General features: G+C 35.0%; 1 protein-coding gene across 1 annotated transcript; it reads right to left on the reverse strand.

Moving 5' to 3' along the window:
• Positions 1 to 6,880: 6,880 nt before the first annotated feature.
• LOC124629618 lies at positions 6,881 to 17,455 on the reverse strand. Its single transcript, XM_047163109.1, has 3 exons — positions 17,335 to 17,455; positions 15,744 to 16,000; positions 6,881 to 7,021 (listed from the first exon to the last, which is right to left on the reverse strand). Exons 1-3 carry the CDS (start codon positions 17,453 to 17,455, stop codon positions 6,881 to 6,883), a joined length of 519 nt encoding a protein of 172 aa, XP_047019065.1.
• Positions 17,456 to 22,980: the final 5,525 nt, after the last annotated feature.

The following is a 22,980-nucleotide window of genomic DNA, read 5'->3' on the forward strand; positions in this document are numbered from 1 at the left end:
TTTAACAAATTTTGTGACAAAAAAAAACTTTTTATAAACTCTTTTTCAGAACTTCAGTTCAGTCCAGTGCCGTATTTTAAAATGACATTTCATACCTTGTGTTGTCAGTCTAACTTGACGTGCTAATTTGACAAATAAACATGTTACTGAGAAAGTGTACTAAACATTATTACAACTTATTAACACGAATTTTCGTAACGTAATAGAAGCGAGAGTTTTTTTTTCGAATGTGAAGTAATATTTACATTTTTCTATGCAGCTTAGTTTGCATTGAAATATTGGGTACAATTTATTATTAAAACATTTTTTTCGAATGGCCAGGTTTGACAAACACGGGCGAACATACACAGCTGAAAAAATATGCGTATTAAAAAAAACGTTTCAAAACATTTTTCTATTGGTACAACCGAAAAAAAACAGCCAATTTCAGTATGAAAAAGCTTTGGTATTCAAACCAACAGATAGCCTAACTAACGCCAAAACTAGAAAACAAACAAACACACAAAATAAACATTTAAATCGTCCAATCGATGTTGATCTGTTTGCAATGGAAGCAATCTTTTAAAACATACGCAACTATCAGCTCAATTCATTCCCTGACATATCGTCTGATTGAGCTAGGGGGATATTTTAGTGTCCTTCGATTTTTTTTCAATTTTCATTACTGAATATATAGAAATTTTCACAAAATTAAAAAAAAAAAGGATATGCAGTAGATAGAGAACCTATATAAAAACCGACACGAAAGGGAAAACTAAATAACTTTAATTATAATACAGGATGTCCAGTAGATAGTGCGCCATAATGCAGGGTATGCCATATCTTGGATAATCAATCTGATATTGTTCCACAAGTACCTATAGATTCAAAGTTGTATATAATTTTTCAAAGTATCAAAAAAACTATTGAAATAAACTTGTAACTATTTATTTTTAACCTATCTGGCATGTCATACCTAAAAAGCACAGGCACAAGTTCATTCATGAAAAGGCACGCAAAACTTCATTCGTTTCATTGCATCGAATGAACGAGATAGTTCCCCCAAAACCGAACAATATGTTACAACTAGCGCGTCTGTTAATAAAACCTTTGTTAGATTATTTGGTGTTTTATGTAACAGCCTACCGCGTTACCCTAGTGGTCACTACGCGTGACCTAGTATTATCTAAGCGTGCAATTTTAAGCACGATTAGTGAAAAATACTAATGGGGTAAGAGCAAGGTAGGTATTTGATCACAAGAAATGACAACCAGCCGCTTAGACAAGCCTTCGATAGAGGACAGACGTTTTGGGGATGTTGAATTACAACTTTAACGACTTTAAATAATAAAAAACCTGTAAAAGTTTTCGACTCAAATATACAACCAATTCCATACAAAAAATGCCTAAATGCTTACAAGATGTTTCAAATCCCCTCAGTACAATGAACTTTAACTTCCAATTCCTCCACGATTACTCCATACTACATAACAGATAATCGATACATAATCGCTTCCCATCCTTTTAACGACTTCATTCAAGGACCAATTCCAAAGTCGGTTGAAAGCCCAAGTTTTTCGACGTAAACTCTAATTTAGAATGGTGGTAATATTGTGAAATTGCTCCATTCTTGTGTGCAATCATCGTTAAATATGGAAATAATGAGCCGTTCGCGTTTATGAGTCTAACGATATGGGTTAGTGGTGTGCTGAATATCGATAGATAAACGAATTTATTTCTAAACTTTTAGTACAAGAGAATTAACTCACCGAATTTGGTAGAGGAGAGAAATTCCATTATGTGACACAGTGATTGTGTTTATTTATTTATTTCAGGCATCTTATCAATCTTATGTATTTACTACCATCCCATAGCTTATACCATAGCTTAGCGATTAATACTTATAGCTTAGCACACCAGACATATCGACATTATAAGTCTTCATCGATAGAATTATATCGATACTTGACAAGCCCATCCCTCCAGCAATATTAGCGAGAGTAGATAATGCGTGTTTCATTTGACGATCGGACTAGGCCAGTGGTTCTTAACCTTTTTGGCATGAGGGACCACTTTACCAAAACTTTGTCTTGCCCCGGACCACCCCAATGGTTTACCTAAATTGAGGGTTCTTTGATAAAGAATACGAGCACACTTTATAAATAGCACTCATTTCTTTATTATTTAACAAAAAACAAAAATTACAGATTTTAATGACATTTTTGTGACTGCATTCTCTTTACTAATTTCTGAATTTTTGGTTCAGTACTACTCAAAACTAAACCCATGTCGGCAGTGGCATCCAACAGATGCTTGTTTTTAACAATCAGAAGCGTCGAAAACCCAAGTACGTATTTATAGCTTTAACTAAATCTTTCAATTACAAACTAACCATTGCGTGTACAAAACGCAAGTACCTACTGTTATACTCTTAGCTTGCTTAGCTTCCAAATGCGCGAGCGAAGAGAGCGCGAAATTTTTTTCGGATTCAAACCAAACATTACGTAAAATATCCCCCAAACGTACTTAACTTTTTGTTTGTTGACAAATGCAAGAACAAAGGCACCCAATTTCTGAATACGCGAGCGAAGCGAGCGCGAAATTTTAATTATTTTTTAAGACTCAAAGCCAAAATTACGTAAAATGTAGCCCAAACATATATTTTTTTTTCTGTTGGACAAGTAAGATGGATATCTTTTATACGTCCATGCGAAAACCTCTGTTCGCATAGATAAGTCGTCAAAAATAAAGTTAGATTAGCAACGTCGCGAAGCAATGCTTCGTGGACCACTTGGAATGCCTCCCGGGACCACCAGTGGTCCACGGACCACCGGTTAAGAACCACTGGACTAGGCGGAGGGTAATTAAGTAAACTATATAAATGGCGACACACACTGATGACTAATGCCGCCTTGATTAAGCCTCATTGTGATTTCAGGAAGATAAGCCTTTTGAAAGATTTTGGGATATCATCAAAAATTACCCCAACCACCGTGCAGTGCAAGGGAGTGTCCGACTGTAAAATTGGCTGATTGGCGATTTCGCCTTTACTATCGTCAATATCTATGGAGAATATCTTCTTTTGTATGAAAAATTATCGTGTAAAATAATGTGCAGCGGAAAAAAGAAGAACATAATTTAATAAATAATTATATAGTGCTTAACAATGTACTGCTCCTCTCTGTATCTTACTTGAAAACTATCGCAATTTTAACTCACTAATTTTCCAATTTTGCTGGCCAACTCCCGACAAGTTTTGGTGACTTTTTAAGTCGTAACTTTAAACTAAGTGAGACTTCGAAGTCCGATTTTCCGGGAAATAATTTACTCGTTCATTCTGAAATTAAGTTTCCTTTTTTGGAAATTTGATAGAGACGAAGTTTGGAAATTCTCTTGTTACAATAGGAATACTTAATGATAGTTAGGAATCCGGAATATTGGACTGACATGTGATGCACTGGGTGAAGGTTCGTATATAAGTTCGTTACATTGAAACATTTCCAATATGTTTAGTTTATTGGCAAACTATTATGAATTGTACCTATAACTTTAGTTTTTTATGTAACTACTTTAATCATAATTATTGCATTATTTACAATATTCCGTGATTCTGAAATACCAACAACGTAAGTACAACAAAATGTACTTCAAAAATGCAGCTTCCCCTACATAAAGTTTCAAATAGCAAATCATCTTCATATCATCATAGATCCACATTTCAGTGGCAGGCAAAAGACGAAAATATATGATTTTCACTATGAAATACGACAGATTAGATGGGCCCGCTGCCTGCCTACAATTTGTCATCGGATGGCCGTCGAGTCCTGACCGATCACCCATAATATTGGATCCTAGGGTTTGAGTGACAGCCCTATTTTTAGCACGCACTTTTACCATTAATTTAGGTAGACTATGGTTAGTATAGAATTTAGACTATGTAAACGTACGTATTAGCTCGCAATGGATTGGATTTAGGTAGCATATATTTTTCATTGAAATAATGGAAACTGTATCTATGGAATACTAGGATTGTGATTAACTATTTCTTTTTTATAGCTTTTTTACATCGCTTTACTATTAACGACACCACGGATAGTCTATGTACTTTGTGTTGTTTCGTATAGATTTTACGTATGGAGTCTTCCGTTATGGAGCATAATTTTCTGGGTAAGCTGAACAAGCACAGAACGTTTTATTTGGAAACCACAAAAACGAATCCTAGAGCAGTAAATAACTAGAATACTAACTCATATGCCTAGCCTAGCATTCTAGTACTTTATACTTACTATTTCACTTTGCCTACAAAGTTGAAAGCCTAACGAAACATTCGACATGGGGTAGGTGTTTACTTGCTGAATACCCTGAAACGTTTTAGTTTTCGGGTTTATTGTACGTTTTCAGAAGTCAATATGAAATTACCTTACTAGTAATTAAATAACTGATACACCTCGAGGCTGAAACTTACCAACACAACCCACACTTTTCAGATAAAAGTTCCAGCTTTTTTATACGTTAATGAAAACGTCTGACTGAACAGACAAGATTTTGTTACGAAGCGAAAGAAATTAAACTTTTTACCAGCTTTTGGTAGACTGCCAGATGCTACTAAACATAATGAAGCCTATCAGTAATCAAATCTTTGGGAACTATTCCTAAAAATCTGGAGCGAAGTGAAATTTTACGACGAAGGAAAACTTTTTTCGAATACGAGATTAACTTTTAATATATTTGGATAGCTACGTCCGTTCGTGGCGGAAATCAAGAATTTTATAAATGAGAACTTTTTAAGATTTTGCGCCAAGTGTAAGGAAACTCGATTTTGGTCACGAGCAAATTTCCGAAGAGCCCATTTTTCAGGAATTCCGTGAGCTCCTTCTCGGTCACTGGTCACGTTGTCGGTAAAGTTTGCGGTAGCCAAATCCAAATTGGAAATGTAAAATGATTTTAGTTATAAGCATCTTCTTGACTTCTACTTTTTAAATTTGTATATTTTGTATGTGGTCTTTCTCTATAAGGCATGATAAGTATATTCTATTTATATAATTAAGCAGTTATCATAGTCTAACTAAAATGAGGTAACATTACAAAAAAGTATTTATTTTTCGTTAACGCAAGCGTGTACGCATAAAAACAATCGAGGAAGACCTAACAAAACACTAACGATTGCAACAATTTGTCACGTCAAAAACAAAAAAATGTGGTATTGTATAAAAACCCCGAGCATGGCGTCCGTGCCGATATATCTTCTTATTAATGACCTGTGACACGCTTGCTCTCGCCATCAATAGCGCGTTTGGATAAACTCGACCAAAAAACTGAAATCCCATAATACTAGAGTAATTGATGGCTTTTTTAACGTTGTCACTTGAAGTAACTAGGGAGCCTGCTTGTCTTTAAAGATCGTGTTGGTGGTACTGCCTTTCACTGTAGCGTAAAAAGTACAGGTACTCCAGCTGTTTTTTTCTGTCAGGATTTATATTTTCTTCTACCACTAGAGTCACCAGTCAACTTAGCGAATTAATTATTTCTTGTATATATACGATGCAATGTAAGTTTCAATGCTGCCAATTTATTGAAACTATTTTTTCTGAGATTCGATTTCTTACCACCACATGGAACTGCTAGAGTAATAAAATGCTCTATACACCGTGACTTTTTAGTCGTCTTACAAAAGTGGTCCACTCAATCTATCCGACATAAAATACCACTAGACACGATTATTAATTTTATAGCCTTATTTAATTAAGATATTAAGATAAATAGGTGCAAAGAAAGTAACTGAAAAAAAATGTTTACGTATCAAACGGTAGAAAGTAGGTACCTTCCCAACGCGCCGCGCTCCATTGATACAAGATTCGGGCAGCGCTCACAACAGGGTGTTCTTATAATCTACCTACGTCATGCATCATAATAATGAATTAATTGTTATTTTTTAATTATTCAAATCTCATAAATATTTTTTTTTTTATATGAACGTTTACTAGTCATTGGATACATGAAGTGGGCTGCCGTTGTAAGACGACTAAAAAGTCACGGTGTATATAAGTTAACCCGCCAGCACCCGCGCCTTCAGAAATCACATGGGCTCTCGCGCGTAGAGCATTTTGCTCACGTTTATGAATGTTATTAAATGCAGGTTTTACCACGTGACATTATTATTTCTTTATTTTATTAAATAAAATACACTTTATTTAATCTAAAAAACATATATTTATAACTTTTTTAATATTATTATTTTTTATTTTAATTAACAATCATACTAAGTAATTTGCACGTCTTCTACGACAGTCTCGCGGAAAAATTAAACAAATAAAAAACTTTTCAAAAAATAGCTTACACGTATAAGAATAATTAATCTTCATCATATATGCGACCTTTATATATATCACATAATGTATGACTATGTTCGTTACATAAAAATTTTCGGCAGTAAATGCAGCACTTTTTGGTCTTGCGATTTTTGCGCCGTCGGCAAACCGCGCAGATTCCATTTGGCTTTTCTTGTCCTGGTATCTCAGAATCTGGTACAAAATGTTTTAATTACTTGCTGTGGAGGATATGCAATGTTCTGGAAGGTGTTTCTTCTTTGGATATGTGGCTGTATTAGTTGAAGAGCTAGTTGTTTCAAGTAATCTCTGCGCGTTATGATAATATTCCTGTTTTCCTGGTAAGTGATTTGACTGTTGATTCCGGCTATGTTAGTATGTTAGTAACGTGAAAAATAATCTCAGCGGCCATCTACATGCTACTCTTGCAACAGAATATTCTTCTTTGTGAGTAATATTGTGAGCTCTTGTCCTTACATTAGAACGAACCGGATGGTCCCATCTTTGCCTTCGTAACACAGCTGATTCCCCATTTAAATTGAAGAAACCTCACCTTCTACTTCTGATGAAGATTGTTAAGTGTCCGTAAAATGATCACTGTGTTCACTGGCTCGATTGCTTTCAATATCATCGGCCCTAAAAGACGGATCCTCAATGTCTTTCTCCAAGTCTTCTTCCATGAACCACGCCAAAATTCTTTCATCTCTTCTATCCATCTATAATAAAAATACATGATAGTATTTAATGACAGTAATTTAAAACCATAATATTACATAAAAGTAGCAGTGAAACCAATAATATGATGAAAACAAAAAATAAGTCACGAGGAGAAAAGTACTTACGTCGACACCCGCGCGATGAGCAAAACGCCGCTTGATGGTACACGGCGCAACAAACCTCCTCGTCCGAGCGACTAGAGCACCCTGGCGAAAAGTGAACTGTATCTAGGGGCGAGGGAGGGTTTAAGACTCAGCTACCGAAAGAACGATGTCTGTACGCATAATTTTCACTAAATGGCTCGTGATTAAAATTTACTGTGAGCAAAATGCTCATAGCGCGAGTGCTCGCGGGTTAATGTATACATATGTGTTTCTTTCTGTTGTAAGCACTAACTGTCCCGTAAGTAAGGAACAGTTTCTTTAACATACAACGGGTCAATATAGTTTATATTATACTTGCATTACATTTCAACTTATTCATTGAATGATTTATTTTTTACTTTTATGCTTTATTTTATTTTTTAACAAGTCTTAAAACATAAAGTACTAAGGTATTCAAGAGAAACCTAATTGTAACAAGCTCGCTTATTATTTAAGTATATTAGAGCGATTCTGCAAAGCTTTGTCTCGTTTCAGAGATCCGCTTGAAATGCGATTAAGATACCTTTGTAGCAGTTCTTTGCTGAAGTTACGAGACTGAAGAGATAAACTACTTGAAAAGCGGTTGATTAATAAAGTAGTTTAAATCAGGTTTTACAGCTGTACACGTCGGTGACTTTTAAGATTTTTTTTTGTAAACGTACTTTTTTTTAACTTTTACAAGTCTAAAAAGAATTAACTAATATTTACTTTTCTTACGGCCAGTTTCTTCATCAAAAGTTAAAGTTAAAGTAATGTCTAAAGTAAAAGTAACGGTCAAATACGTTTTTTCAAGGCTAAAGTGACAGCAAAACTAATAGAAAAATTGAATTTGACCGTTACTTTTACTTTAGACATTACTTTGACTTTTACTTTGGCTTTAACTTTTGATGAAGAAACTGGCTGTTAATCTAGCAATTTCTTTATCTTCAAGAAGTATGATTTTTAACACTGAAAAACTTATCAAATCGCGTCAGTAACTTTAAAGATTTGCGCTATCAATCGAATCATTCTGCAGCTTAAGAAAAATATATTAGTATAGATAACCATATAGAACGTTCTAAAATCGGACAAAATGTAAGTAGGTACTATAGATAAAGCTTTTATTATCTCAACTCTACGTATGAAAAAAGTATCATGAAAAACCTTTAAGTATAGATTTAATGTAATCGACCTTAATTGATGTAAGTGAGAGATTCGTTCGTTAATGGCGTTAACTTGGCAACTCGCCAGGTGGCTGATTTATTTATTTAACTAAATGCTTATACGTGACTTTGATTTTTAACTTGATGAGTGTTTACTTACGGCCAGTTTCTTCATCAAAAGTTAAAGTTAAAGTAATGTCTAAAGTAAAAGTAACGGTCAAATACGTTTTTTCAAGGCTAAAGTGACAGCAAAACTAATAGAAAAATTGAATTTGACCGTTACTTTTACTTTAGACATTACTTTGACTTTTACTTTGGCTTTAACTTTTGATGAAGAAACTGGCTTTAAGAGATCAATTGTTATATACACCCTCTTTTGACTAACTTATACATACCATAGTGAGTTCATTCAAAAAATTTATTTAGTCTTTATGTTTAAAATTAATTATGATTATCATGTAAAATTGATTAATCTTAGTATGTGAGTATTCATTCTAAAGTGATTTACAAAGCAGTAGGATAACGTACAACTACGTACTAACAGTAGGTATTAACAATTGTATCTTAATATCTAACACTAGCCGTTTTCCCGCGGTTTTACCCGCGTCCCGTGGTAACTACTGCCCGTACCGGGATAAAATATAGCCTATGTTACTCGTGGATAATGTAGCTTTCGAATGGTCAAAGTATTTTTAAAAACTGTCCAGTAGTTTTTGAGCCTATTCATTACAACCAAACAAACAAACAAAGTTTTCCTCTTTATAATATTAGTATAGAAAAACAACTTTTAAAATTCGAACAACCATAATAAAAATCAAAGCTATAAACAATAAAGTACAGAACCCAACAATACAGATGACAATAATTCCTAGAAATTCCCTCAAGTCTGCGTGATACGTGTTCAGCAAGTAATTGGGTTCATTTTATGAAAAACGTGGAACGAACGCCGAGACAGATTGCAACCAGAGGCATCTTAGGACATATGAACCGCATTGAAGATAGAATACAATAAAGAATGAAGAGAAAGGAGATTGGGCAAGAATGTATGAAGTTTGGTCCAAATGTCCACCACGAACGAGACCTATATAATTAAATAATCCACTTAATTTAGAGTTACTTTTACTAAGAAAGTAAAAAAAAAACAATGCCAAAAAAAAGTTAGAGCCAAAAATGTATTCTTAATTTTCGGTAGTTTTTGAATGTTATCATTATTATTTTTTATTTTATTTTATTCCACTTCCATTTCCGCACTTTATCTAAAGAAAACTAAGATGAGTAAGACACGTTTGCATATAAACAGCCCATATTTTTTTGCCCGATGGATGTACGAATCACTAACCAAATGAGGCGCCAGAAGTGCTTGAATATACTCAGCGGTGCCTGGATCTAAGAAAGTTAGATGTAACTGGTGGTGTCTTCTCTCTAATAATGAACAAATTCTATTTGTCAGAAGTTACAGAAAGTACGAAAATCGAACATCATGAAAATTAATTGAAAAAATGAAATTGAAAAAATCTATAAAATGTTTTATTTGATTTTGCTATAACTTTTTTCTGGCATTATATTTTTTTTTACTTTCATAACAAAAATTGTTCTATATTTAACGGGCTATCTAGCCATATAAGTCTCGTTTGTGGTGGACATTTGGACCGGAATCGCCCATTGTCCTTTACTTTAAAAACAAAATTAAATTAATATGCACTGAGACGGCTTTTTTCGTAGGAAATCATCAAACGACCCCTCCCGCTGTGGATGCAGCGTGTGTCAGACTGTTGCTGACCAAAACCCACCATGTGCTTTCTTAAGCCCTTTATGAACCAGAGCCGCGGTAATTATGCACTGGTGGCTTCCCGCGGTTATTTTGTGGATGGGCGACTGTTTATGTCGATTTTAGGTTGGAATGATTATTTAGCTTTTATTTTACTTACAGAAAGCATAAAGATAACTTGTAACCGTGATCTTTGAAGTCAAATAAAACAGATTAACAACGAGTAAACAAAAGTTTATTATCGTTTTAGTACATACAAACCAAATTAATTAAAGAACACTCTTACAACTTATGAAACTTAACACAAAACTTAATTACTTAGTAATTTTAACTTACAAACTTAACTGGCCGCATAAGAACTTTGAATACATACACTTTTGTTTACTTGTTACAGTTTGAAAATATACGAGAAGAGCGGGTCAGGTAGGTTTTAAATAAGAGAAAAAATATAACTCATTTTCTGGCATAGTCAGGTAAAAAGTGTTCCTTAACTAAGAGTGCCCAAATATTGCACAATAATTATCAAAATACAAAAATCCGAATCACTAGTTTTTTTTTTTTAAATTTCAATGTTTTACACTATGCAAACAATTTAAAAGTTAAGAGGAATAAATTAAAAAGTTGATCACTCAAGTAAAGAAAAGCGCTTTTCCAATAGTTCTATTAACTTTTTTATACTGTAATTCCTTCGAAGAGCATCACGTATCATTTGTAACAGTAAAATCAGTAAAAATCATAGCGTTGCCGCCAGTATGAGACACCTGTATGTTTCCACCGCAAGTAGCAGCTTTGTTTTGCTTACCGCTTCTTAGTAAAACACTGGCTGGACGGTTAATTTATCGAGCCATTTGTACTACTAGATGGTGACCATCATTCATCATTTATTTGAGGATACCATTTTCTCATTAGCCAAATCAAGTATTGCTTGATACTTAGTAAATGTGGTATGTATCCCTTGAGCTTAAAGACAGCTTTTCCAGTCCTTTACAAAAAATATATGCATGCGTGAAATACAATGATTTTACGTAAAAAAACAAATAAATAAATTCTGATAGAAATTAGCCTAAACGATTCAGCAGTAAAGAGGCAGTCCAATGGTTTTTTTCGGTCAACAATCAAGAAGCTCTATATATGGTCCCACCAGTTTCGGGAAAAATACTCTCTATCACAAAATAACGCTCAACTACTGGTCACCACAAGGTGTATGCAAACCACGTGACTGTTAGTTTTTCTTGCACCGCGGCCGCGGGGGCTTAATGATGTAAAAACTGCTCATCTAAGCACACAGCAGGAATTAAACGCAGTAGGACAAAGAAACGCCGTTTTTAATTAACTAAGTGTAATTAATTTTTAAGAATTATTCTTAAAGGTAAGTTCACAATGTAGGTGCTTTATACCAACTTGTTTGTTTTTTTATTTTGAGAAAGCTATTTGTAGTCTGGGAATCTTCTTGCTGTATTTTATTCCTTTGCAACATTGTAAGCTTGTAAGCATTTCGCTTATATTTTTTAAATTAATTTTGAAAAGTTTGTAGAACTCAAAGAAAAGTTTTGCTTTAGCCTAGATTATTATTTAAAACTAGCTGACCCGGCGAACTTCGTACCGCCTTTTCCTTATTTGCTCACCGTTTAGACCTACCCTGGACTACGACAAACATTTTAAAACCAAAATCAGCTCAATCGGCCCAGCCGTTCTCGAGTTTTAATCAGACTAACGAACAACAATTCATTTTTATTTATTTAGATGTTAATTCACTGTATTTTTAATCCAAAATTCATTATTTATAACTAGGTTGACATGCTTATCAGAAGTGGAAAATTTTGGAGGCCTGTTTCGTCGACCCCACATAATGTATTTTGTTCGAACTATAACTACTGTCTTCACATACAATGCGAACTCCTCAGCTTTATCCTATGTAAACAATAGCCAACTTAGCTTATGAAAATGTATGTGCATACTAATGAGACGTCCACGCAGTGACGAGTTTGATGCACTCGTACATACATAATGTACTTCCTAGTACAACTACTAGGCCTAGTAAACTGACTGTCTTTCTAAGGAATAGGCTAGAACTTAGATATGTATCGAAAGGACCACGCAAGTTCCGTGTATGGAAAGTAGGTACTCTTTTAATAATATTAGCTGTGATAAGTGCAATCACAATAAAATAAAGTTGATTCAGTATGAATCTAGGTACTGCCAAAATGATTGCTCGGATTTTGTTTTTTTTTTTGCCTCATATTCATAGTTTTCGAAACGACTAGGATATCACAGGAGCGATATGTTTAATGTTATTTTACAAGACATTGCAAAATTATTTAACAAAAAAACACATTTGCACCACAAGTTCAAAAACTCCATGCAGGCAGTAAGTAAGTACCTTTCAAACTAGCTATTAAAGCCTGTTAAACTCTCGCCTAACTTTACCCATATCAAAACACAACTAAGCCAGTGGAGAATAATCCCGTATATCCCGATATTCTCCATGATAACAATGAAAGCCATTGTTCAGCGCATAAAGAGCCGGTTAGCGTCATTGCGAACGCCCGATGTGTCGATGTTTCGCTGTTACATGTATTTAGCTTAGATTACAAAATGGTGGATAAGGAGTTTTAATATTATTAAATAATGACTTTAATTATTTAAATTTTGTTTTTCACAGTACAATTATTGAATTGATCGGCTAATTTCAGTAAACTTGAATATGATTTCTTTACAGCAAAAACACATTTTTGCATTCTAACATTTAATTCAAGTGGTAATAGTAGGTTACTATATCAAAACAATAATACTTTAACTTTACTCTCACTCTAAAATTACTTTACCAGAAAATGAAAACCGGCCAAGTGCGAGTCCGACTCGCGCACGAAGGGTTCCATACAGATTTATAAAATGACAAAAAATCACGTTTTTTGTATGGAAGCCCTTCAAAATATTTATTTAATTCTAGTTTTCAGAATTTGTTATTATAGCAGCAACAGAAATACATCATCTGTGAAAATTTCAGCTCTCTAACTATCACGGTTCATGGGATTCAGCCTGGTGACAGACGGACGGACGGACGGATGGACAGAGCGAAAACAATAGGGTACCGTTTTACCCTTTGGGTACGGAACTCTAAAAAAATAACTAGAACCATTAAGTAAGTACTACTAAAGAGTATTAAAACTACAACACTCCATTTACTAAACCGAACATAATAAATAAACTAGGAATAATTTCCTTCGCTCCGTTCAATAAAACTTAAAAGTGCTTATTCCGATAACTGGTTCGTAGAGACTCAAATACGGCCAAGTTATGACCATCGAGAAACTTTAAATCTGTTGAAGACCACCCGCAATATTCTTTTGAGAGTAAAGCAAACTTCGCAAATGGCTGCTTCCCATATTATTTTAAAAGGTTTTAAGAAGAGAAAGAAAGAAGAAGTAATTGATTTGATGTTGCAAAGTGCAATAATGTTGCTGTATTTTTTATCAAATGGATCCTTAAGAGATTAAGCAAATCTATACTTATTTTAGAAAGCATATAGAAGAGTTTTTTGTTTACTTGCTTCAACGTGATGATCTCAGGAATTCTGGGCCTATTTAATAATTTTTTTTTGTATTAGATAGCCATGTACCTGATGAAGGAAAAAAATAGGCAAAACGCTACTTTTTATCTCTATGAGCGATGTTCCTAAGGATTGTGGCTCAAATCGCCAATGAAGACCTAATGACTGACTGATCAGTAATAGGTAAATAAGCCTCAGAATAAATTATAGACTTGGTATAAAATATATAAATATTTATTTTATTCTATTCCTGACCAGTAGAATCTTTGGATATTTATACAAAATGACACAATAGATATTGAGTGTGCGCGGAAGTCGTTTACACATAGTTTCGCACTTACAGTTCTAATTCAGGCACATAACTGTTTACGTTATGCTGCTGATGACATTAACTGCCTTTTATAGCGAAAATTAGATAATATTATGCCTCATATTCTCTGGTTCCTGGTTGGAATGTAATATTAAATTCTAATTTAAATTATTTGTTTTCAGAAGATAATTTCTGTACGAATTCCTGATAAGTTCTACTCTCTTTGGCATTGGTTAATTCAAATATTTAGAAGAAATTGAGAAGATAGTGTCTAAGTATGAGTCATATGGGTCGATCGATCATAAGGTTAAGCGACGCTCGACTAGGTGAGTCCGTGGATGTTTCACCATGACCGTCTTGATATATCGAGTTCTCATATGGCTGGGAAGGCAAAATAAATAAGGAGTCTCGGCTGTCAGTTAACAATCTTTCGGAGTCAGAAACCAGAAAGTCAGGTTGCGCGGATAACTGGGTTGAGGAAGGAGGTCAGAAAGGTAGACGCTCCATAGAAAACACTGGTACTCAGCCGATGCCAACACAGTTAGGAAGAGGCTAGGCTGATAATTTAACGAAATCATAAACACAAATTATATTAGCCAAATTACAAGGAATCATCATAACAATACTACCACACAAAGTTTTCTACAAAACAACTTTATTATTTATGTTAAAATTAGCCTAATTTCGCGTGGTATTCGTTAGCTCGCTTTTATTCATACTACTAGTTAGTTTGTGGAGTAGTTTTTATGCATCTCGAGGGTATAATGCAGTATGCATGATTCTCGAGGGATTCATAAACACGCTTTTATCATATTATCTCACCTGGTTTTCGAGTGGGGTAGGTAGTACTTGCTCTAACAGTTTTCTAGTGGTTGATAGCATGGAGTTTTAGTTTCAGGAGATCTTAGGTTTTAAAAGTATAGCATTTAAAAATAGGCTGTTTAAGACCAGTTTTTGTTTTAAACATGCAATATTTATCGGGCTGCCCGAGGAACTAGGTTGAGGATAGTAGATAGTTGTTAAAAGGCAGGGCAGATGATGATTATCATTGATCGCTACTACGAACTTACTCAGTTATTTCTTAAAAATAAAACCCAGACTGCAAATAAATAAATAATTTAATAACTAAAATCAAATAATTTAACTAACATTAAACAACTTAACTACGTTTAAAAGGTACATGCAGGTTAAAACTACCAGCAGATTGAAAAGTATTTTAAACTGACTACAAACAATTTAAAACGTACAGTTTTGTGAACTACATACGAATACATGTATTATTTTCAGTTTGCCGTAACTTTACAATAACTATTACATGGCACATTATGTGAATGTTACTATAGTTGAACAAAATCGTCACATAAAGAGGTTCGTATTGTATAGTATACAAAGGTTTCTTAAAATATAACTGAGTTTGATTATGGCACATGCATGTTACGAAAAGCCTCTGTAAAATGGGTTTAGGTATATTAATTAGCTAACGATGACAATAGTGGGTAAGAATGGAGTTGTTGTGTTTGAAAAGTATAACATTAATTTATAAATCTCTAGCTGTTTCCTGCTTTTCTTTCGGAGGGAACTACTGCCTGCAACCTAATAAAAAGAGGCCTATGTCTATTCTCAAGCTCTAGGCTATCTCAGATCCAGATATCATTTAAATCCGTTCAGTGGTTTTTGCGCGACATACAAATAAATAGAGTTATACTTTCGTATTGATAAAATAAGTTAGAACTACAACTATTAAGATCTTCAAACTATTCTTATTCCTACTGGTTTTTATTAAATAACCAACTAATCCCATTACTGACATCTGCAATACTGGGCAAAGACTCAGGAGCTTGGAAGGGCTCATGATCTGCCGGTTCATAGCTGTACCCCACAGTATTGTAATCCTGGGGAGGCCCGTACATCATGGTGGGAGCTGATGGAGAAGATTGGTTCTTCATGTAGTAGCTGAGGAGGAGGCCTCCAGCGTAGAACATCTTTTGGAAGAAGGCCACGAGGAAGAAGAATGAGGCCACCTTGATTACTGCCAGTTTTGATAGGACTACTAGCGCAAGGATTGCTGAAACAGAAAAATATATAGGTATAAGATAAGTTAACACTATAGTAAAAATAAAATATATGGGATGTATAGGAAAGGTATAAAGGTATTTTAATGTTGTTCAATGTATATATTTTTTAAGACACGACCCAGTTTGAAGGTAGATGCATTTTACCAGGAATTATAAACATCAACCGGGAAAAGAAAATTATGCTTTATAAATAATATCTAAGTAATATTTCAATAGAATGCTTCTAGAGAAGGGACGTCGGTTTTGTTCCAGTTTTCTAGAAAATAAATAAATTAGCTCGTAATTAAATTGTCGAGACCAAAGTCAATCTTTGGCGGTCCGCAAATTGCCTAACAGTTTTATTTAATTAGCTCCGTCAGGAAGTATTTCATAATAGTGTCTTCTACAAATTGCAAGATATTTATAACTAGCTGTTTTTCCGCTATTTCGCCCGCGTCCCCGGAGAAGTTCTTTCGGTATCCGGATAAAATATAGCTTATATTCACTAGGGATAATCTAGCTTCCCAGTATATGTTTTTTTAATCGTTCTAGTAGTTTTGGAGCCTATTCATTTCAAAGAAACAATCAAATCTTTTATATTTATAATATTACTAGTGAAAAGTATTTTTTCAGTTTGAAATCTTTTTACTACAAAAAACTAACAGGGCTATTATAATATTTTTCACCAACTAAAATGGTTTGCTGACCGAATAACTGTCTTATTGCTCAGAAAATTCAATCGCATTTTGTCTGTAAGTTACATTTGTGAGACAAACCGTCAATAAATTGTATTGACGAGACGAAACGTCAACCGAAACGTAGTTAGTTTCCATTACGGAAATTGTATCAATTCCGAGTAATCTCGTAGGGCGGGTTCTAAGTTAATCTTGATTAAACCTACCACTTATTCCTTATTGAACAGTTAGACAAATTAATTTCACGATAACTGAAGATTAGATTGTTAAGCTACGTTACATTTTTCACTGAAATAGATTAAATTTAAAGCATTTTACCTCTACTACTGCACATTTTATTTATGAATTCCTTACCGACTTGATTGTCCACAAGAAATGCATAAAATAAAATAGAAAATTCAGTAAACAGAAAACTTATTCAGTTCTTTGCTGCAGTGCATTAAATTACTTTACTTGATCCCTTCTTTCATTTGCACAGATATTTTATTCCTTTTGCTACCTTTCCTTTAGTAAGAACATAGAAGTATGATTTACGTTCGTATTTTATGTCCCAATGAACAGCGTCGTAAATTCCAGACGATGTTAGGACGACAAAAGATCCTTTTGATATTTTCGGTTGTAAAAACACTCCAATTAAATGAACTACTCACCCAAAAGCCTTAAAGATCCTTTCTTTTTCTTAGCTCTCGCCTCCTCCGGTAATTGTTCGTTATTTTCCAAACAATAACAACACACCAACAACGATAAAACGACGATAAGTTTCTTCAACATTTTGATGGCTGAACGAGTACAATTCTATATTTAATCTATATTTAATTTAAAATTTATTTAATCTGTGCTCCTAAATTCTGACAGTTGACAGTCGTTTTTGTAATACAAAATTATGGAGCAACAAAATTGATATCGAGAAGTTTTATAATAAACTGTGCGGGTAAATATGAAATGTTTGAGTTGAAAAACTTTTGGCGTGTTACAAAGATATTTTACAGTTTTCCCGAGCACCGAACTGTGCGGTTTGCGTTCCCGTTAATAAATAAGTATTGGTCGGGTGTGTGGCATTCGTAAATTCTTTTCTCGAAGAAAGTTTGTTCATTGTTTCCATAACTTAAAGGAAACTGTGTCGAGTTTTCCTTTCTGTGACTAATTTACATGTGAGGAAATAATTATTATGTTCTTTTGTCTAACTTTCGCGTTTTGCTTGTATTTACATTTTTACGCTCAGTTCTTAAAATTTCACCGTTATTTTGCATTTAAAGTAGGTAGTTGTGTACTAATGACGTATTGTTTAATTATTGGTAAAATACGTGCCTGAGCATACCAGTAGGGATATTAAAGTAAAGGAACCATGTAATTTCCTTTCACCTTAATTGATTCCATAAAGACAGTGAACATAACATTCCCAGTGTTCAAGGGCATTGTTCCAGAGATAGGATTCTAAAAATAAACATTTGACAATCTGAGATATTTGTACTAAAACTAATCATAGGGACCGATCTAAATGGATTACAGTACGAATGGAAATATCAAAGAAAATCTAGCTTGTGTTTTCTACGTTTTATGACCAAGAACATAGTTGGGTATTACTGGAGCCATTTGACGCCTCGGGCATGCGTATAAGTTTTTATATTTAGTGTTCATATATTTTGACTAACGTGAAGTCACTAGTAGGCAACTTCAGAACGGAAGAAATATTTGACGAAATATATCGCTTGCAGTTTGGATGGACCCTGAATTTACTTCCGACGTTATTCTTGAAAACGATCTAACAGCGCTTTTAGCGGACTTTTGCCACCCGTAACAAAACGGAGTTTATACGCGCGACCCATTGTGAGTGTCAAAACTCTGTTATCAACTTTCATACCAGTCGTCGTCATCATCATCAGCCTTTGTATCTTCCGACTGTTGGACGCAGGCCTCCTGTCACACGGAGAAGGATTAAGCGTTAATCACCACGCTTGCACAATGCGGGTTGGTGATTTAATAGTCAAGGTATCCTCCAGTCATTGGTGTCTAAGATATAATTACCACTAGTTACATATATTTCAGCCAATACTTAGTCACCATTAGCCGTCAATTGCTTGCTGTCACTCAAATACGCGCGGCAAAGCTACATGAAATCGCTGTAAAAATTTGCATGTCATCATCCTCCGAGCTTTTTTCCAACTATGTTGGGGTCGGCTTCCAGTCTAACCGGATTCAGCTGAGTACCAGTGCTTTACAAGAAGCAACTGCCTATCTGACCTCCTCAACCCAGTTACCCAGGCAACCCGATACCCCTTGATTAGACTGGTGTCAGACTTACTGGCTTCTGACTACCCGTAACGACTGCCAAGGATGTTCAATGACAGCCGGGACCTACAGTTTAACGTGCCATCCGAAACACAGTCATTTGGTGTCTAAGCTATACTTAGAAAGTACATACAAACTTAGAAAAGTTGCATTGGTACTTGCCTGACTTGGAATCGAACCCGCGCCCTTTTACTCGAGAGGTTGGTTCTTTGCCCACTAGGCCACCACGACTTTGCAAAATGTCCACGAATATCCAAAATCTAAATACATTTCGGTCATAAGTGACAAAATTGGACACTAAAATGGCAGTAAAATTGTCAGTAGAGCGTTGTTTAGATATAGTTGGTCATTAGCGCCTGTCTTTGTAGCCGTCGGCTAAACAAGCCATCAACAAGTGTTCATTTTCATTCTAGTTTGGATATATTTTGTGGCTAATTACACTACGTGTCGATGAAATTGGGTTAGCTATGAAATTCTGAATTGTTTGGTGTTACTACTTACTACTACTACTACTTACTACCATTTAATTTTTAACCAACGATGGGCGTTGAATTTTGGGATAAAAAAGATGATTTACGCATTAGGATTTTTATAATCTCTTACCATGTGCAAAAAATATCTTTTACAACTAAATCATTTTCTATTTTTTGATATCAAAAACGCCGTAAGTATCAAAAGCATTTCAAAAGTCCATTACACTGAAATGCAACAAAAAGTATTTAATTTTCAAGCCAGCTATTTACCCGAAATTCCCGCTATTTACTGACTGCCAATCCCGTACAAAATAATGAAAGCAACAATTTTGTCAGAAATGTGCATTTATATCGCAACGAAGCTAAGCGAAGCGATAGCAAGCGAGCTAATAGAGAGCATAAATTATGTAAGCGTCGCACCCAGTGAAGGGGAAGTAGCCCGGGAATTTCAGTACCGGGATTTTGTTCAGTTGATTCTAAATTGGTGAAAAGTGTTGTTTCAGATTAGGAATAGAAATAAATAATAATAAATTATGTTTTGATTAATACTGATTAGTTTGTATTTATACACTAAGTGGTGTGTAGGTAGTCGTACCTAATAGAAGAACTGAATTATTTGATTGATATCAATATAAATATGAAGTACGCTACCCAGTCCATAAAACCATTGAACATAATCCCAAAAGCATATAGAGACCGTGTAAGTATTTGCGATATATCACGCTTCTCATAACAAATATTTATCCAGCATTTATCCCAGTATTAATGAATCCCGCGGTCCAATATCCCGCGGTATCCCAACACTGCTGCCGGAGCAAAGCTTACAGATTTTTATTGAATTTCACCTTATTTCGAGCTCATTCCGACCATTGCGAAACGCCTGATTTTCAGTTAACTATTTCGAAGTAATAATATTTTAACCGGTTCCGAAAGAGCACTCGAAATACAATTTTGTGTTTTTATTTCCATTTTGTTTTCGTTCGTATTAAAAGTATGTGATTTGGTTTACAGTGTGACTGAGTTTAAATTACAATCTAACTTATGAATTTTATATTCGGGCAAATGAAACTGGAATGTAAATAACTTCTGTTGATTAGGCACTCATTTTTTTCGGCTTCGTGTGTACTTTCAAATAAATAATTAGAATATTTCAAAGGGAAGTACGTCCTTATTGGCGCGGGTAAAACCGATAGCAACTCCTAGTCTTAAACATATTTGCTATGCTTAACATTTTCCCTTCAAAGAAAAGAAAACAAAGAATAAAGTACAACGGACAATCTTGCTGTGTACGCACACACTACGTCGCTATCGTTACTAATTCATAGTGCCCCTCAACACTTTAGTCCGGGGCTTGAATAAAATATACAAAGCACAACTAGCGTGTACTATGTCCAAATTGCTTTTGGGATGCTTTCTACATTTTAAAGGAAGTTGAAAATTACTAATATAGTTTTGTTATAGCGGTATTTAGTTAATATGTAAACTACTGTACTACTACTTAGTCAAAATTTAGGAGAATACGAGTTGTCCCCCCACAGTGGTCGAAACAAAAAGTAAGTATTATTTCTGGAGCCCTGGATGCTTCAAGGCCACTTTCAAACGGTCCTGACACCGGGGCAGGTACGTCGGGGCAGGTACGTACTTACGCAGGGCCTGCCGGGGCTGCGGGTTGTTCGAAAGAGATACCGCGGTCCTGGTACATAAAAGGCCTACGACGGAACACGACGGTTTTTAGTCAGTAAGAGTCTGACACTCCCTCGCCGCTGCTAACCCACAGCGGGAGGGGTCATTTGATGATTTTTAACGTCGCTAAAAAAAAAAAGGTACGTACTTACTAAACATACTTATAACAAAACTTATTTATTTTTGTTTAAACTTCATGTACAAAAAATTATACAATGTTGTCTAAATTCCACATGGAATTTTCTACTGTTGTATTTCTGTCTTTATCATCAGCAAGAAATCGCACCCCAACACGAGGACAGACCTCCCCTAAAGTATGAAATGACATTACGAATCGAAGTGAAATGCGAGTTGTTGATCGAGTTTTATAGAATCCCAGTACAGGTATAAACATGCAAGCTGCACGGTATCGACATTGCACACATGCAGCAGATTCCCGGTAACCGGTCGGCATTCCTGCTGTAATGAGCATGGCATTCCTTGGCGCGCGCTCTAACATAAAACTCTATAACGCTGCCTTTAGTATGGTGAGTATGGATTGGGCAGTTTTGGGGACTTGTCTTGACCTTACTTCTTCGTAGAATATGTAAGAAGGGAATCTTAAAGTACGAATAAAATAAAAAAACCCCCGACCCAAAAAAAGTACGCAATTAGTATGACAAAAGGTTAAAAACGCTAAACCCTATAAAAAGCAAAAAATAACTTTTAACACTACGTAAGTACCAACTAAAGCATGTCAGACTAAACTAAATTTTGTCGTGTCGGGGGACCGCTCTAATTTATTAGCCTAACGTTAGAAGTAATTAAGTATATACTACTTATAACTGTGTATATAATTTTGTTTTATACGAATGTTGTAATTAGGTAGGTATCATTTGATTTATGTAAGTATTTTTGAAGGTAAAAAGCGGTCCCCCGACACGTCAAAATTTAGTTTAGTCTGACATGCTTTAGTTGGTACTTACGTAGTGTTAAAAGTTATTTTTTGCTTTTTATAGGGTTTAGCGTTTTTAACCTTTTGTCATACTAATTGCGTACTTTTTTTGGGTCGGGGGTTTTTTTAAATTTATAATTTAATTTTATTTCATGCTTTTTGAAGGAGCTCCTTAATTTTTTCTTCTTTCAGTTAATTTCTTTTATTTTAAGATGGGGTCGCTCTATGCGATCTCGGACAAAGGATGCTATTTAACAATCCTCATAACATTCTGGCTTTGGGAGAATTGCACAGATTGAGGAAACATAAACCTTTGGTCATTCTAGATTTTCAGCGAAGATATAAATCGGTTTATCCGTTTCATTCCGGCATTCCAGGGTTTCATTCGCCACATCCCATTTCCAGTATCAGGTTCTCGTCAATTGAAGAGAACTAGTCAAGACAAATTCAACGAGCCCAAACTCGACGGGTTTACTAAAAGGCAGTTCAGGGTTACGTCTCCTACCTTCGTGCCCTAACAGCAGACCAGCTCGGTGGTTCCAGAAGACATTAGTGTTTCAAATTTCAGATCCCACACATGCTTGCAAGTAAACTGAGCGTGTAACATTCTTCTCACACCTAACAAACGAGCTGATGACCTTGAAGACCTGAACCGATTTCCACCAAACATAGCTAAGAACACTCCCGAATGACACTCCTTTTAAACAAAAAAAACCGCATTACAATCGGATCATCCGTTTGGGAGCTACGATGCCACATATACACACACACACACACACACACACACACACACACACACACACACACAGACACGTCAAACTTATAACATCCCGTCGTTTTTGCGTCGGGGGTTAAAAATAAAATATGGGTTGACTGTTTTTCGAGATAGGTTGCATAGGAAGCAATCTTTAGTTATA

This window comes from Helicoverpa zea, chromosome 1 (assembly GCF_022581195.2).
Source record: "Helicoverpa zea isolate HzStark_Cry1AcR chromosome 1, ilHelZeax1.1, whole genome shotgun sequence".
Lineage (NCBI taxonomy): Eukaryota > Metazoa > Arthropoda > Insecta > Lepidoptera > Noctuidae > Helicoverpa > Helicoverpa zea.